General features: G+C 38.9%; 1 protein-coding gene across 6 annotated transcripts in view; it reads right to left on the reverse strand.

Moving 5' to 3' along the window:
- NELL1 (neural EGFL like 1) overlaps positions 1-18,215 on the reverse strand; it is a 430,169-nt gene that overhangs the window by 216,439 nt on the left and 195,515 nt on the right. For 5 of the 6 annotated variants that reach the window (XM_073347842.1, XM_073347838.1, XM_073347839.1 and 2 more), the window contains one exon: positions 8,698-8,823. The exons of the other annotated variant lie outside the window; for it this stretch is intronic. In XM_073347842.1, coding sequence (XP_073203943.1) covers positions 8,698-8,823 — 126 coding nt within the window. The remainder of the gene's footprint in view (positions 1-8,697; positions 8,824-18,215) is intronic. 6 annotated transcript variants of the gene reach the window in all.

An 18,215-nucleotide genomic window follows, 5' to 3' on the forward strand; every position in this document is an offset into this window, starting at 1 on the left:
ATTTATGGTGTCTCCTTTTTCATTTGGCCGGATTTACTCTAAATTGTCTCTATCTTATGCTAACTTGCCCTGCCAAGCAGATGAATGCTCTCTTGTGATGGCAGTGCCAATCAGCATACTGATTAAATGCTCCTAAATTTAACCAACAGCCAATTTAGGGATTCAAACAAATGTATCTGCATTTTAAAGGTTCCAAGAATGAATTCACATTTTTCTTCACAGTTGTAAGAAAAAGTGCCAACATGACTGTAAACCAAAAAATTGTACCATTTAGCACCAGAAACAAAGTGTTGTCCTTCGCTCCAACACCTGATATAGGGATCTCCAGAAGGAAAGAGACCAGGAAACTAATGTGTTTGTTCTTGGTATTAGGAAGGCAATAAAGTCACAGTCGCAGAGTTGTTTGTGTAATTATTTAAAAACAGTAAAAACAGGGTATTTCAATTCAGGATACTCAGGAACTAGTTTTCAAAGATGAAAATTCAGCATGTGGGATTAGAGATTTAATCTCATGCTGTATGTTAGACATTAAATTTCACATATTCTGTGCTAACAATAACCCTTACATAAATTTACACTGAAACTTCTTAGGCTCCAATTCTGGTTAAGGAAGGAAGGGTGGCCTGAGACCAGTGACCTGAGAAAGAGTCTGTATAGCTCAAAAGCTTGTCTCTCTCACCAACAGAAGTTGGTCCAGTAAAAGATATTATCTCACTCACCTGGTCTCATCAGTTTCCAAAAGCATTTAGGGCTAAATATGACTTTTAAGAGACAACCCTGAGAAAGGGGAGGTGCATAGCTATACAAACCTAAAGATAGTTTGGGGAGGAGATATGACAAGAGGGCAAACTCTGTCCTCGGGGTCCCAATACACTGGGGTACCGTACAGTTTTGTATATCCTTTACGATATCGCCTCCATACTAAACATATTATATGGGTTTTTTCAGATGGGAGAATGATTGTAAAATCTTTGAGGCAGGGAGAGTCATTCCCACGAGCACAGTGGGACCCTGATTTGTTTGAGGCCTCTAGTCACTAACACAATACACATTTATAATAAATAAACTGGAGGGTCTATTTCCCAGTCTATAAATGGGAAAAATAGTTCTGTAATAGTCTTTCTGGGCTGTGGTCGGGATTACTTAGTTAATAACTGGATACTCTTTGGAAATTATAAAGCACTGGATAAGTGCCAAATAATATTTTTATCCACAAGGAACATAAATTTCAATACATCACCAAGGGTGAATGTTTTATATATTTTTATATTTTTTTTATATATTCTATTACTATATATTTTTGGAAGCTTTTCAACCAGTGAACATTTCTGTTTGCTCATTTGCCCAAATTTTAGGTCCTAATTCAATACATGACATTTCATTTCTCTCAATTCTTTCATTCTAGACAACCACATTTTTAGTTATGGTATGTGTTGGTTTAAACTTGTGCAAATGCACCACACACTGTGCAGACATTTGCAAAGCTGTGCCTTTAGACCTAAAATGTTCATGCTTCCTCTTTGAATGGTTATTTAATTCACCAACAAGCTGGGGAGGTATGACCGTAGTATCTGTTTGCTGCCTAGATTTGAAAATGTCCATTCGAGACCACAACAACACTCTGATTCTGTTAACCCACTGGCTGTCTGCCCTTTCAGACTGTCACTTCACCTTTGTGAAAGCTGTTATATTATTATTTGTTATTACTGGGTCAAATACATCACTTCACGGCTCTGACAGGCAAAGCATGACAACCATGTTGTAAAGACACTGATTATTGTAAGTGCAGACAATTTCTCCAACTTTTTCTCAAATTATAGGATCAAATTCCTGTAATTTTGAGATACTGTTCTGGAGTTTTTGTTCCCTCAAAGCCCAGCTTTTTCAGAATCCCAGCTACTTCTGTGCTTTACTCCCATTCTGCTTATTGTCAACATCAAGTAATACAGGAGGCATTGTGATCACTTTGGATAAAGCATTAGATTCACAATTACATATTACTCCAAATACTGCAGAGAACAAATGGGAAAGGGCTTAAGGGATAACCCACAAAAGTCATTAGGTTCTGTCATCTGCTATTGTCTCACCACACTATAACTCAAATTGCATCTTAACTAACATTTAAATCGTAAGGCTACTTTTTAAACAATGTGTTTCTACCAAAAGTCAATTTTTTCACAAGAGGAAAAAACACTAGGGTAAATGATATATTTGGAAAATAACAGTCGAGTTACAGTACACAAGAGTTTGCTTCTTGGAAATATGTAATTTGTTTAGTGATTCATCGCTTCTGCAAAGCTAAAGAAAAAAAGAAATAATACAAACAATACAACCCAAAACAAAGACTGACGGGCAATTCTGGGCTAAGTGATGTGGTAACAGTATAAGCTGTGATGATCTCAGTCAAACACTACAATTATACAACATTCACTAAGCAGGAATGAAATGTGAAAGATTATTCTGTACCTAAATTATCAGCAAGTCTATAGCACCCATCACTATGGTATCTAGGTGCTAAGTCGGCCCAGGTACAAATACAAAACTCTGCAAACTTAAAACTGCCAATTTTGCAATGGTTTAGATGCTTTCTATATTTACAGGGCTAAATCTTGAGGCCTTTGTACAGCTTTTATTTAGGTGCAACTACACTGGCTGCAGTGGGAGTTTTGCCTGGATCAGGTTTGTAAAGACTCCACATTAGACTACATTTCAACAAGTCATAAACCATGACTTTATGAAGCTTACAGATTTTCCTCCAGCCCTGATGAATCCTTTGTCAAATCTAGATTCACCTTTTCTCTGATAGCCATAGATTTTTATGGCCAAAAGTGACTATTATGATAATAAGTTTGATCTCTTGCATAACAGAGGTCAGTATTGCGTTAAAAGGTGCTAAGCCAGACTTCACCCTGCCTGCTCTGCATATAAATATTGTATGTTTAGATATTGGAATTTGAAGACTTCTTTATGGTCCTGCCTAAGACAAAACAGTTGATTCATTCAGCTGATGCAATGGGAGAATGCAGTATATTAGAAGCAATATATTATGGCACAGAATGATACAGAGAAAGATGCTTATATGATAAGATCTAAAATCTCAAAGGATAGAAGGGGAGTACTAGTGGCACCTTAGAGACTAACCAATTTATTTGAGCATAAGCTTTCGTGAGCTACAGCTCACTTCATCAGATGCAGCCCTTCAAAAATCAAAATACAAGATTCATAACAACACTTTAGGAAAGAAAAGAGTAGTATATATTTGGGAATAACTCCTGTGCCAGTGTATTTGAGCATGAAAGATCACAGGGAACTTCTTTTCCAATATAAGCAACAGGTCAGAATCTTTTCACAACATTAAATATATGGCTAGGAAAAGAAGACAGCTATTGCATCCGCCTGTTTTCTCAAGGTGGCCTGGCTTACCTATTAGATGGCATGGCTAGCTCTATCAGCCAGCAGGTTAGTATGCTGCGCTCAACAGCAAACACTAATTGGCAAATGGTACAGATGGACTATAAATCTCACACTATGGTGCCACTGTTCGAAGTAGATTTCTCTAGTCAGTAGATTCCAGTAACTGAAGACACAAAGAAGCATCTTTGCTCCCACTTACTCAATGGGCTGGGACACGATTTAATTTACAGCTGTTAACCAACATGTGAATATAATGAAGTAAGGTTGCAAGAAGCTTCTTATTGAGGAATAACTTTCGTTAATACATTTGTCTTTCATTGAAAGGCTTAATTAATATACACAACTCTCAGCTCCAGGAATAGGAGACTACAAAATATTAACATACCTTTGCTGATGAACGTAAGTCAAGAGCATCACAGGACTGAGTAGAATGATGAGAAAATACCCTGGGGCGAACCCTATCGCACCAGCTCTTGTGCTTATATGAGACTTATATGAGTTTATATGTGCTTATATGAGACTGTTTAGTGACTCCAATCTACATTATATCATTTTAAAACTGAATGTAGAGTTTGAGATAATCATCACTTGCATTCAGTTTATCCTTTTATATATACAGCTTCATGCCTTAATCATTAATGTACATCTTGTGATGTTCTGAGCACTTCCTCTGAGGTAGTCAGTGCCTTCAACTCCCATGGATGTCAATGGGAATTGATGGTCCTCTGGACTTCACCGAATCTGGCCCAATAACTTCAGTAGCAGTTGAAAGCTCTCGGTACCTTGCACAATTGGGCCCTTCGCCAGTTATTCCAGAAGAAGGATGCGACTTACTTTATGCACTAGAACTTCTGCTTTTAGCTCAATATTATATAAAATAAACTCAGAACTTGAAAAATAAAATATGAAACCCAGGAGGGTCTAAAGAGACCATGCTTGCTTGCCTTACACATAAGTGGTACCATTGAAGTAATCTGAATACTCACATAAGTAAAAAGAAAAGGAGTACTTGTGGCACCTTAGAGACTAACCAATTTATTTGAGCATAAGCTTTCGTGAGCTATAGCTCACTTCATCGGATGAATGAATGATGAATGTTGCATCCGATGAAGTGAGCTGTAGCTCACGAAAGCTTATGCTCAAATAAATTGGTTAGTCTCTAAGGTGCCACAAGTCCTCCTTTTCTTTTTGTGAATACAGACTAACATGGCTGTTACTCTGAAACCTGTCACATAAGTAAGGCTCTCAGAATTGGTCCCATACATAATTCACCAAAACCAGAGCTTCCCATTTGCTTTGACTCAGTAACCAGGAATACATTAGATAGCTGAGTAATTGCTGCATTCAATGTTGCTTGTAAAGACATCAGTAGCAGCAAGTAGAGGCATAAGCAAAGTATTTGCTACATTTATTTTCTAAGCTACATACATATAAGGCAAATACTAAGAAAGGAATATTTCTTCTGTTGCACAATTACTTAATTTAAATACATTTATAAATTTTAACTCGCTATTATTTCTAATTATGAACTACCAATTCAACCAAGCTTCTCCTGAACTATGTGGAATGCATACTCCCTTTCAGTACTCCTACTCGTGATGCCAAAAAATAAATGGTTTTAGCAAGATAATGAAAACTGCATGGAATATTTGTTATCTCATTCCATTATTTCTTACTTTTACAGAGATTTGTGTTTGTCTATGCAGTAAATGATTGTTCACCCATTACTGTCAAGCACTTGTCTTATTATGCCACACTTTTGTTGTAAATCACAAATATTCTGTGTTTAAAATCATTTTCATGTCTAATGACACTGTCTTGCTGGAATGAAAGGATTATTAAGGAATTAGAAAGCTAGTGTCAGACTATCAAAAAGGTTTACCATCATTATAAAAATGATTACCATAGTTGGTGTACAAGGTCAGGAGAAAGCACCCTACAAAATTCAATGGCTGACATTTTTCCTGCAGTATAGCTTGTAAAAGATCATTGAGAACTCAGGGCTTACTTACAAGGCAGAGAAAGGGATTTAGAGACACACAACTGTCAGCAAAAAACTGTCTGTTGAAGGTAAATTTACCTAGATTTTAGTAAGGCGTTTGATACCATGCCACAAGGGGAATTATTAGTTAAATTGGATAAGATGGGGATCAATAGAAAAATTGAAAGGTGGATAAGAAATTAGTTAAAGGGGTCCTACTGAAAGGTGAACTGTCAGGCTGGAGGGAGGTTACCAGTGGAGTTCCTCAAGGATCGGTTTTGGGACCAATCTTATTTAATCTTTTTATTACTGACCTCAGCACAAAAAGTGGGAGTGTGCTAATAAAGTTTGCAGATGATACAAAGCTGGGAGGTATTGCCAATTTAGAGAAGGATAGGGATACCCTACAGGAGGATCTGGATGACCTTGTAAACTGGAATAATAGAAATAGGATGAAATTTAATAGTGAGAAGTGTAAGGTCATGCATTTAGGGATTAATAACAAGAATTTTAGTTATAAGCTAGGGACGCATCAATTAGAAGTAACGGAGGAGGAGAAGGACCTTGGAGTATTGGTTGATCATAGGATGACTATGAGCCGCCTATGTGATATGGCTGTGAAAAAAGCTAATGCGGTCTTGGGATGCATCAGGAGAGGTATTTCCAGTAGGGATAGGGAGGTTTTAATACCATTATACAAGGCACTGGTGAGACCTCACCTGGAATACTGTGTGAAGTTCTGGTCTCCCATGTTTAAGAAGGATGAATTCAAACTGGAACAGGTACAGAGAAGGGTTACTAGGATGATCCGAGGAACGGAAAACTTGTCTTATGAAAGGAGACTCAGGGAGCTTGGCTTGTTTAGCCTAACTAAAAGAAGGTTGAGGGGAGATATGATTGCTCTCATTAAATATATCAGAGGGATAAATACCGGAGAGGGAGAGGAATTATTTAAGCTCAGTACCAATGTGGACACAAGAACAAATGGATATAAACTGGCCACTAGGAAATCTGGACTAGAAATTAGACGAAGGTTTTTAACCATCAGAGTGAAGCTTTGGAATAGCTTTCCGAGGGAAGCAGTGGGGGCAAAAGATCTATCTGGCTTTAAGATGAAACTCGATAAGTTTATGGAGGAGATGGTATGAATGGATAACATGGTTTTGGTAATTAAATATTCATGGTAAATAGGCCCAATGGCCTGTGATGGGCTATTAGATGGGGTGAGATCCGAGTTACCCAGGAAAGAATTTTCTATAGTATCTGGCTGATGAATCTTGCCCATATGCTCAGGGTTTAGCTGATGGCCATATTTGGGGTCGGGAAGGAATTTTCCTCCAGCACAGATTGGAAGAGGCCCTGGAGGTTTTTCACCTTCCTCTGTAGCATGGGGCACAGGTCACTTGCTGGAGGATTCTCTGCTCCTTGAAGTCTTTAAACTACGATTTGAGGACTTCAATAGCACAGATATAGGTGTGAGGTTTTTTTTGTAGGAGTGGTGGGTGAAATTCTGTGACCTGCGTTGTGCAGGAGGTCAGACTAGATGATCATAATGGTCCCTTCTGACCTAAATATCTATGAATCTATGAAATTGTCTTGCATTATCCTCTCTCAAGAAGTGAGGAGGACTTTTCCAAAGCTTCTGTACGCTATATGATGCTAGATATAATGATAAGATGTGCTGTCATCATGAAGTAGATAGTCTCTACGACTTCCCCTAAGGATAATGTGTACATTATAGCATGATTTCTAGCCTGGAATAACCACTCTCATATTGAACATTTCTTGGCCATCTTTCTACTTGAGAGAACAGACTGCCCAAGATAATATCAAAACCTGGGGTTGTGTCAAGTTTTCTTATTTCTATTTCAGTAAAGGTGTTTGATGCTGCTCCTGCTGTATGAGGCTGTGGCACACAAAAATAGTTCTGAACACAGCCTTGATAGAGGGCTCTCATTGAAAGAGGTTATCATTTCAGGTATGGACGGGATAGAGCACTTCAAGAGATTTTCTCACATTCTGGAGAAATAGTTTTTCTGATAGACAGTGAAGCCTCCTTCAGATGTGTACATGGAAATAAGGGTCATCCAAGATCCCCTAAGACATTTAAGTACTGATTTTACTGACAGTTATTAAAAATTTATGTACTTCAATGCATAAAATTATTGTATTTGTTCTCTACCCTTGAGTACTCTCCGTCATAGACCTACAAACAGTAGAAATATGAACTCCCAGCATTAACACTAACATATTCCAGACTGTCAGACAAACAAATGCTTAAGGGCATTATAGAGATATGGACACATATCACTACATCTATGGTGGTATCTATGTGGTAAACTGATATAATCGTATCTTTCTGTCCTAGAATATCTGAGATATCAGATTGTAAAGTCATGATATTTTTATTTACATGTATAGTAAAACTATTTTAGGTCATTTTATTGGTTATAGTGGTTATAATTTTCTTCTTCCTTTGAGCCCTGTAGTGTTGGACTCATGGCAACTAAGGCCACTGGCTTTACAGGCAGAAGGATACACAATTTAATCTCAGTAAAACTGTCAAACTCTCTAACATTTTTTATTAGTTTATCTGTAGCAAACATACCCTCTACAGAATACAGGACGGTATGGTGTGAAATAAAGGTTTAATCAGCATTCATATGGTATGACCTATACAATTCACCTACAGCTTCACATCTTTGAACCACCTCTCCTTGACTCTGTTGATTAATTCATCTCCTCCATGACTATTTCTGGTGTTTCAAACCATTGAGCAACTCCAAAGAAGTGCTAGAGAAACATTTCGTTCTTCCCCTCAAAAACATGTGGAATCCCCTCTCCCCTCCGCACCCCAAAAAAACATTGCATTGGTCCGAAGCATGGGATGGATAATTCTCAGCCTTAGTGAAGCGATGGGTGTGTGGAGTAAGATCATGGCCCCCTTCAAGGCTAGAAACTGGATGGAGTATGAGCTTCCCCTACACTCAGTCAATTCCATCGGACATGCAATGTAGACTAAGATGGATAGGTGCCATACTGCTACTTTCATTTCTCCCAGGTACACCACCAAAACTGATGGTGTTAACCATGAACAATGCCTGAGCTCTTTGGGTCATTCTGTATCTGTCCCCTAAAAGGTGTGCAAAAGGAAGGCAGGCTCCTTATGCATTCTCACCCACTTGCACCCCTGCACAGGGCCAACTATAATTTGCATTCCAGAAGGGAGATTTGTTAGTGAATTGGTCAGTACACAAGAAACAGAGTACCATGGTGCTATTACAAAGACTTCAAAAGCTCACCTGTACATGAAAAATCATCCACACGAATGTATCCTAGGACACAGTCACAACGATATGTTCCAGGCAGGTTAACACACACTGTATTGGCATGACAATAATGCATCTTAGCAGCGCACTCATCAATATCTGAGGGGGAAAAAGAACCAGCACAAACAAAGTCAATTGCACAGTTAAATGCCCATTGTGACTCAATATTGAAATAAGAAAAGGAGTACTTGTGGCACCTTAGAGACTAGCCAATTTATTTGAGCATAAGCTTTCGTGAGCTACAGCTCACTTCACATCAGATGAAGTGAGCTGTAGCTCACGAAAGCTTATGCTCAAATAAATTGGTTAGTCTCTAAGGTGCCACAAGTACTCCTTTTCTTTTTGCGAATACAGACTAACACGGCTGTTACTCTGAATATTGAAATAAGAGAAGAGAAATTCCAATTACAAGCCCCAGAAGAATTTCAAAAAAGCAACATGTCTTAAACTCTAATATTAATCTACTAGCATAAATTTACTAGTAAAATATTTCTTAAAGTGGAGTTAAGACTTCTGCAACACAACGTGTCTCTGCTGTACACTTCCAAACCCTAAAGTTAAATGCTGGAAAACCAGGAAATACTGAATTGTGGTCTTCTCCTGTATTTTCTGAGACAATGTTAGATTACAACAAAAATAATCACAAACTAAAAAGAACCAGGAGATGAATAGTTCAGGTACTGCTTCCCAAACAACACACCTGGACAACTTTAATTCTGCCCCCATAAAGCAGCTAGAATATGAAGATGCAGTAGCTCCCAGATACACTGAGTGTCACAATGTATCAGTCAGGAGTAGTGCTGGACAGATATGAAATAGCAATGTTTGTTATACAGCAAAAAAGGTGCTCTGATTTTCCAAGTTCCTAATTTGCACAAGCTGTAACAGCTACCAAGAGGCTCTTCCAGGAACCTAGGATCACTGTAGAACAACAGTGCTTCAGGTCACGTCTCCATTCCCCTGAGACAGCCCTACGCTGTGGACTACAAGAAGGTAGGTAGAACTGGGCCAGTTACTTCAGCTCTGTGCCACTCGAGAATCCTCCTACCCAACTAGGAATCTCAAATGGCCACTTAAGCCAGCTTCTTATCTGCTTTGCATCATCCCAGTGGGACAAAGCAGATTTAGCAGGGCCAAGGACCTGGCCTTGCAACTCTATTTGTTATTAGTAGATCACAGTAGCTATTGCAAGGCCTCAACTCAAAACCATGTTTGTTACCAGAGAAGGGGGACAAACTGCCATGAACTATATATTGTAAAGCTCACCAAAACATAAGGTACTTCTACATTAGGATTAAACAGTGACTTTTTTCTGATTGGGACTGATTTTCGTCTCACTAACACCAGTTTTCTATGAAGCAACTCTATTGGCTTTAGAAGATGTACTCTTGATTTATGTATGTCAAGGTAAGTGAAAGGAGACTCAGACCCATTTTTTTCTTATTACAAGTTATTTTATTGAATGTCCATGCTCAAGAAACTAAATTGACAGCAGCACTGGAGACTGAAGTCTCTCTGTGTCCACTATATAGCAATAGATAAGACAGCAACACTGCATGCTTCCCCAGAGCCCTCCTACCACATGCCACAACTCTGGTCGGAAGGAACCTCTAAGGGTGAGAAAGCAGTTCTGTTTCCATGCTGATACAGTCCCTAGGCTTTGTGCTGAGAGTTGCAAAAAACATGCCAATTGTGCTGATGGTTTGTATGCTCTTGGACAGCTGTCCATGAGGAACTAGACTGGGACCACGAACTAAATCATTTCATACTGGCCACCAAACAGCTGTTAGTTGGTACTGACTTTTGATCACTACCAACCTGGGCTGAATTTGAAATGATGGCCTGGAAGCAAAGGACTCCACACCCCATTACAAACACCTTGAGCTATCCCACTATCCTCATTCTTGTTGTTTCTGATGCTGAGCCTCTTGTTAAAATGTATTTATTTCCAAATAAATAAATAAGGGTGCTTCCAAGTTACCAGTGATTAAAAGGAAATTTACAACCCTGAGCAAAATATCTATGTCGCACATTGATCCTATTAAAACTCATAAAGGAGACTAAGAACTTCAAAAGTTGATTTGATTACTAGTTTGCATCAGCAGCAGTCCTTATGTTCAGGTAGTACAAAGACTATGTCTGAGTCTGGGCCTGGCAAAAGAGGTGTAAGGAGTGAGATGAAGCCCTCTCCCCTCTTTTGCCACTCATGTAGGCCCATCCTCAATCTCACCTTGTGCCTTTTCCTCTTATATTCCATATTGTCCCTTGTAGCCCATAAAGCTAGCTTTAGAATTTTATTTTAGTCAGTAGTAACACAAAAGAACCAACAGGCCTGTATCTCATAAGACACTAAATAAGCAGTTAGCATAAAATTTTGAGGCTTTTGAACTTCTGCACAGGTAAATGGTCCAACAGTTCCCTGTTTCCCAAGACTCAGGGTAATAGCTTAAGTGGGGAGTTTGTGCATAATGATACCAAGTAATCACAAGAACACTGAACTGACGCTAACCTTGGATATTTTAGGATAAAATGTTGGCAAATGCTTAACCGTGAACTTGCCTTGGCAACAAACTGATGTATATGATAATTAGTTAACATTATTAATATACTAATCTATAGAATAGAGAAACTCCAACGTTATTAGGGTGAGGAAGTTAGATATGGACAAGGGAGCATAGACATGTTGAATTAATATTCATGATGGGCTCTAGGCCCTATAATAGGCCAGACCACCATCTAAGATGGAGGAGTGGGGCATGGGATGGTTGTCTTCAATTGATCTGGACCTGGACCATCATTTGGCATGCCAAGGACAGAGCAGTTTCTTTGCTTCTTGGCACCAGATCCCCAAAGAAGGGTGAGAGTATGTAAGTATACGAGTACATACATGAGGAATGGTACAAGACATCACCTTAATGCTGCATTTTTGCTATCTTTTTATGAGGTTTGGAGCCTTTGTCTCTTTACTAATTGTGTTAATAAAAGTTGTTAAAACTTTGCTTTGCCCTCAGTAAGAGGGTCTTCATTGGGCACACCAGGGTTCCCAACCAGATACTGAACTTAATAACCTTGGTTCTGTTGTGCCTGAGTCAGAGACTAGAACTCCACAATCCCCCAGATCTTTAAATGACAATTAATTGGAAATCAAAAATTATTAATAACCTTTAAAAAAAGCTGAGCTACAACTTTCAGTTCTTTACATTCTCCACTGTCCTGGTAGTACTTTTAAGCCTAATCAATGTGTTGCTTTTTCAGGGGGTAGTGGTCAGAAGTCACAAGTTGGCAACAGTATTTTACTGGGACAAAGTCTACGGAGTAGTGCTTGGGCCATTTACTTAACCCACAATTTTTGGCAAAGTCTTGTGTAGAACTAAATACCCACGACAAAAAGCTTTAGTTTTTTACATAACACTGTTAGAGTAGCATCCATAAACCACACAGTGGCATGCATCAGCATGAGTGTAATAGGACTCAAATTGCGGTTCATGCATATAGATTGCTTGTCGTATTCGAAATATCAGAGCTCATCTTTGGGTGGTCTTTTGAGGTGCTTAAAAAATACATGATTTATGTTTCTGTCTAGGCTGGTGAAGTAGTTTGTTTTTCTTTTAAAAAGGTCTACATATGGTCTTTAAAATGAAACTTGACACAGCCCAATGATCCTTCACATATCACCAACTTCCATCTGCATAAACTAGTTCTCTACAATAACGAAGACCCATTTGAGCTAGATCTTTTCAGTGAGGATCACTGAATTATGGGGTATAGTTTGGTTTTGGAGTGAGGGTATTCTTTTACTAGGTTCAAAGTATTTTCTTAATAGGTACTTAAGTAGGTTTTATTGCCTGTACCGAATGCTCCTTAATAAAATGCTCACTACAATATAGCAGCCCACATAGGGTTTATAGTTCCTCTGTTCCTAAAATAGGATTCATGTACTCAAAGGTGATGTTAATAATAAAAATGGAAACAGAAATACTACTCTGGGGCAGATCCCTGGCTGGTGCAAATCAGCATAGATCCATTGACCTGTATGGAGCTGCCTTAATTTACACCAGCAGAGGATCTGGCCCTTTATTTTCCAGGTGGTCAGCATAGGACAGTCCCCATCAGCCTCAATGTTGAAGAGTTGCTGTCTAACCATTCCTAATTTTTTTTAAACGCCGGAAAATATCACTATGAATGACCTTATCCTTGTGCAGCTCTCCTTGACATCAACATCAATTGTGGCAGGAGAGGAGGTCAAGAGAAAATTAGAGGGTCAAGGCAAAAGAAATGTTATTACTATAAAAATAATTAATTAAATGTATATAACTTTTAATACTATTGAGTTATTAAATGTACATCAGGTTAACAAATTCAGTTAAAAGTTGGGGGAAAGCCATTTTAGGTAAGTATGCCATATAACAGGAAAGGCAAATGAATTCGGAAGTAAGCCGTGAAAAACCAAGCCTGCTCCAAGATGAAAGCAAGCAAAATGAATGAACATATTGAGTATGTACTGCTGGTACATTTCTGGCTCTAAAACAATATTAGCTGTATGCTGCAAAAAGCAACTATACTGACTCTAAAAGGGTTTTTCCTCACCTGCAAATGTGCTGAAACACATAGTGGGACTCTAGGAATGAATCCTCTGGGAATGAATCCTCAGCCCCAACATGTTGTGGAGCTAAGGAACCCATATAGACATGGTAGTGCCTCATGCTGGGTTTGGGAGCAAATTAGCACATGTAGCCAGCTGCTCCTCTCCTACATGTGGTTTTGCTATGTGGATCTTTACAGTGAATGGACCCACTTCCGCTCTCAGAGTTCCACTGTGGAGACATATTGCCACAAATATATTTTATACACAGCTTACAGTGATGTTTTCTCTGCTGTTTTGAGTCATATCAAGCCATTTTCATCTTTAACGTAAAGTGGGTACAACTCCTATTACTGCAAAGGGAGTTGTGTCTGTTTTCCCTAGGGATGAATTTGACTAATTATTTTCACTGTTTTAACCCCATAAACACCTAAATAAGCAGACACAGAATATGACCCTCTGTATATATTGATATGCAGACCAACTCCCTTCAACAGTCTAATCACTGAGGTTAGTCTTCCACCTGATTGCTCAGACTGCCCCATCATATTGTAAAAACATTAGCAATTTCCAAAAAAACCTCTCCAGATCTTCCTTTTTCGATGCCTAGTTCCCTAATGAAATGATGTGGGTTTTTTACCCCTATCTTTGAGGCTGCTAGGTGTAATACAAATATGCAGCCTGTCAGAATAACCTTGCAGGCAAAACAATTCAAATGACCCACTGGTAATTTCATGCATTTTAAAATAGCCTTCTTAGACAGGGTTAATGTCATCACTAGTTGTTTGAGATTCCAGTGCTTATCTAAATAAATAAAAAGTGTTCCAGCAAAACAATAGGCAATATCCTTGGAAATCCATGCAGGATCTTTCTACCTGCTGGACTTAATTTCAGAATTAAATGCTGCCATTAAAAAAAATCCTCTCAAAACCTATTTGCTTTCTTATTTGGGATCATATTGTGCCAAATTTCATCTTAATCTGCGAACACTTTGAAGGCGAGGACATCCCACAACTCCTCTTCCCCTTCCCAACTCCAAAATTTCTCTTCTCTGACCCTGCCACCAGAAATTGATGCTGCCGGTTATGTGGAACATGAAAAAGTGGTTTGGGTTGTTTTTAAGACATATGTTGTGCCTTCCCCTTGTCCACAGTCATGTTAGCCTCTGGTCTAAATGACCTGAAACCTTTTTCTGTCAGCACCCTAACAGCCTCACTGGTAAGCTCCTGAAAGGCCCACAGCAGATCTTAATGTGTGCTGAAAACTTGGTGATACCACAAAAGTAAAATATTCTAAATAATGGAACATAAAAGGTATCCTGGAGTTTCAAACAACTTAATCCTTCCCCCTACCCCCACCCCCGGATATCAGAGTACTCTTGCTCCACTGGCTTCCTATCATATTCACTCCTCATCTTCAATGTTCTCGATCACTCTGCCCTTCCTAGATCTTGCCCCTCATTTCTAACTGTTCTTTGTCACTCCATCCTCTGCCAGTTTCACTTGATTTCAGCTCCGTTAGTCTCCTTCTCCCACTCACAACTGTGCGTTCTTTTCACACAGATCTACTGCACCCCATGCCTGAAAGAGACTCATTTCTCCACAGCCTTTCATCTTCAAATTCTGCCTCAAAACCTACTTATTTCGATTAGCATTTTGTCAGTCTCTATTTGGATGCTCCAGATGGCTACTCGCCACTGACTATGACAAAAATAAAACATAATAAATAAATGAATGATAAAAAGCTTGTTACGTTAAAACTGATGTAGTTACACCAGTGCAAGTTTTTTTTTATAGGAGACGAGCCTTAAACGAATCTAACAGAAGTCTAGATCCTTGCCTATACTAGAAAGTTGTACTGCTTTAACAATACCAGCATAATCAAAGCAGCATAATCCCTTCAGATGGATGCAGCTATAGCTATACAAAAGTATTTTAATACCTATTTAGCTATTTCTGTACAGGCAGAGGAATAAGTCACCTTTACAGCAGTATAACTACAGCCATTTATCCATATAGCAGTATAACTACATCCATAAATCCACTAGGATTTTTTCCAGTATAATTATACTGATTTAAAAAAAAAAAAATCACACCCCTACCTGAACTCGTTCTACTGGTAAAAGTTTCATGTGTAGGCTAGGCCTTATCTAGAGTAACATACTTCTTGAGAAGGACGAAATAAAGTGTGAATTAAATTATCCTCCCTCTCCCTCTTAGATGTTAGCTCTTGTCTGACATATACACTCCCTGGTGGGCAGGTACTAGCACAGTGATTGAGGTTCCTAAAAGCCACTGTAACATAAATAATAAATTATAATACTTATGTGTAAATTACACCTACTTAGACTCACCTCTGGCTTTGGCCCTGAATAAGATAAATGAATGATTTAACCTAAGTTCTCCCAGGGTTTGTTCCTTTGGAAACTGTCCAGAAACTCCTCGCATTTTAGCTGCACTTGATCATATGAACCTTCTAATCTTTCCAATTCCAGCTCCTGTTAGGACCAGCTCCTCGTGTGGCATGAGCTGTGCAGAAGCATTCCATAGACATGGGAGCTTCTAGAGGCCATGGTGCCTCAGGCAGGCTCAATATTTTCTATAGTACAGGCCAGATCGTCCCCTTTTACGCACATTGAGAAAGCAAAATCAAAAATAGCTTAGGCTGAAGAACTGATATTAGAGGTTTGATTCACCAGACCTGCATGTTCCTTTTTTTTTTTTTTAAACTGATCTCTCCCCTTTCCAGCCATGTAAATATAAACAGCTGCTCTCTATAGGAGAAAAGGGTGTTTTGTTACAGACAGCTGTTTTGAAAGTGTAAATGATCATTTTAATGCTATTGGGGTTGTTTTTGTTTTTTTACCCGTTGGCTACATTAAGCCCAGGTACTCACTGGCATGCTTTTGCAGATGATCAGCTGTCTTCAGTCAGAGCTTAGACTTCTGATATTTCTAAAGTGCTTATTTTCTCTATTACATTTGGGAACAGTCCAGCAAGCAGCCATTCTTACAGGGCATCTGCTTGCTAAGATGTGCTCTGACATGGTGAATTTGGCCTTCTATCACCTTCGGAATATTGCCAGGGTACAGCACATGCTCACTTCTTCCCATCCCCTCCCTCTTGTTAATGTTCTCACAACTTCAGTTCAAGCTCAGATGCACCAATCATCAATCTAGTTATGCTACACTGATTTTTTTTAAAACCTGTAAAGCTCTTCACAACCTGAGCCTCAATTAATCTGGTCACCCCCTTGCACCCAGCATGTGTAAGCCGAGGTCACTTGTCTCACCATTCCCCCAAAATCCCATCACCCTGGTACCTAAATTTAGCATAATCCTTTTTAGAATTCCCTGCCCGAGGATATCAGGAACAGTGCCACTTTTTAAATGATGCTTGAAGACTCCCTCATTTTTCCCTTCACTTCTCATCATTAGCTTGGTACAGTTGGGTATATTATTAAGGGTCTGTATTTTAAGTGCCTTTCTTAGCAGAAGGAGTTATATAAGTTGAACTTGCTGTCATAAAAGATAATTAAAATTAGTTGGAATGCTGCTGTATTAGTATTAAAAAAATCAAGTAATGTTGGGTTATTGTAGGGGAGGAGGCATTAATAGAAAGGAGATCTTTTCTTAAACCAAGTGAATGGCTGCAACTGTTTGATAAATGCATTAATGGAAAATATTCATAGTCTTATAAATATTATTTTTAAAAAAATATTTGCCAGTATAGCTCTCAGGGTTGGTTAATAACTTATTCATAAGGTAGCTATGACAGTTATACATAAATTATTTTTAAAAATATGCAGCTGGAATTCACATATCATAATGCAGCTTAGAGAAAGCAGATTAAAAATAATAAAAAACAGAATGGAAACATTGGTGAACGAGTTTTGGTTAACAGGACACACTCAGTCATTTGCTTAAATATATCATAGCAATAACTAAAAGAAATTAAGGCTACCCTTTTTTACATTGAAAATAATAGCAAATTCACCAGTATTTAGAGCCAAACTGAAATCCCAATCGCTTTTACCCAGTATTATTCAGCCTTTTACCCTTTTAAAGTGTGCCATGAGTATGTGTTTAGACAATAGAGCAACACAAAAGGTTGTGAAGTGGTGGATCTGAGTGGGTGTAAAGACTTCTCTTCAAAGCCTCTGTTTAACTGCCTCCTCCACAAGTTGTACTGCAAAAGGCCATGGTAATGAGAGAAGTATTTTCTCAAATGATGGAGTATGAGCTGGTAAGGTAGTGAGTAACCTAAACTCCTGCTCCATAAATTGTTCCCCATCCTGAGCCAGCTTTGGCTGCTATGCACTGCTCTACCAGAGCAACTTAGCCTTAAACCCAGAGAATCACCCTTGCAGCGGAGAATTATTGGATGCATAAGATTGCTATAGTGCTTCCTTGTACCACCATCATTCAAGGCTACTATTATAGAGGACATGACCGGGGATTGGGGAAGTAGCTAAGGCTCCTTTCTGATAATCAGCTGCTATAACAAACCCTTAACAGACTGTTGGCAGCTGCCACAGGTTAGAGCTCTCATTTACACCAAGGGATTGGCCCAGCACACATTAACCCCAATATCGGAGGAGTGCAAAGGGCACTTGGTGTGTCATCTTCAGCAGTGTCAAGCATCCCTGAGGCACAGCTGAACTACTGGAATCTGCATCAGACCCACTTACACCAGTGTAATTCCATTAACTAAAAAAAATGAGTTATTCTTAAATCAGGCTCAGTAATTGTTGTGGGCTCTCGGCACCTTGCAGACCAAGCCCATTCTGGGCAAAGGAGCTGTCTCTTTGGATAAAACTTTACAGACGAAGCTTGGTGGGATGCAAAGCTGTCACTGTTTCACCCAGGCACTTAATAGCAAGGCTGTTTAATGCATAGATTCCAAGGCCA

The sequence above is a fragment of the Lepidochelys kempii genome, chromosome 6, assembly GCF_965140265.1.
Source record: "Lepidochelys kempii isolate rLepKem1 chromosome 6, rLepKem1.hap2, whole genome shotgun sequence".
NCBI classification, from domain to species: domain Eukaryota; kingdom Metazoa; phylum Chordata; order Testudines; family Cheloniidae; genus Lepidochelys; species Lepidochelys kempii.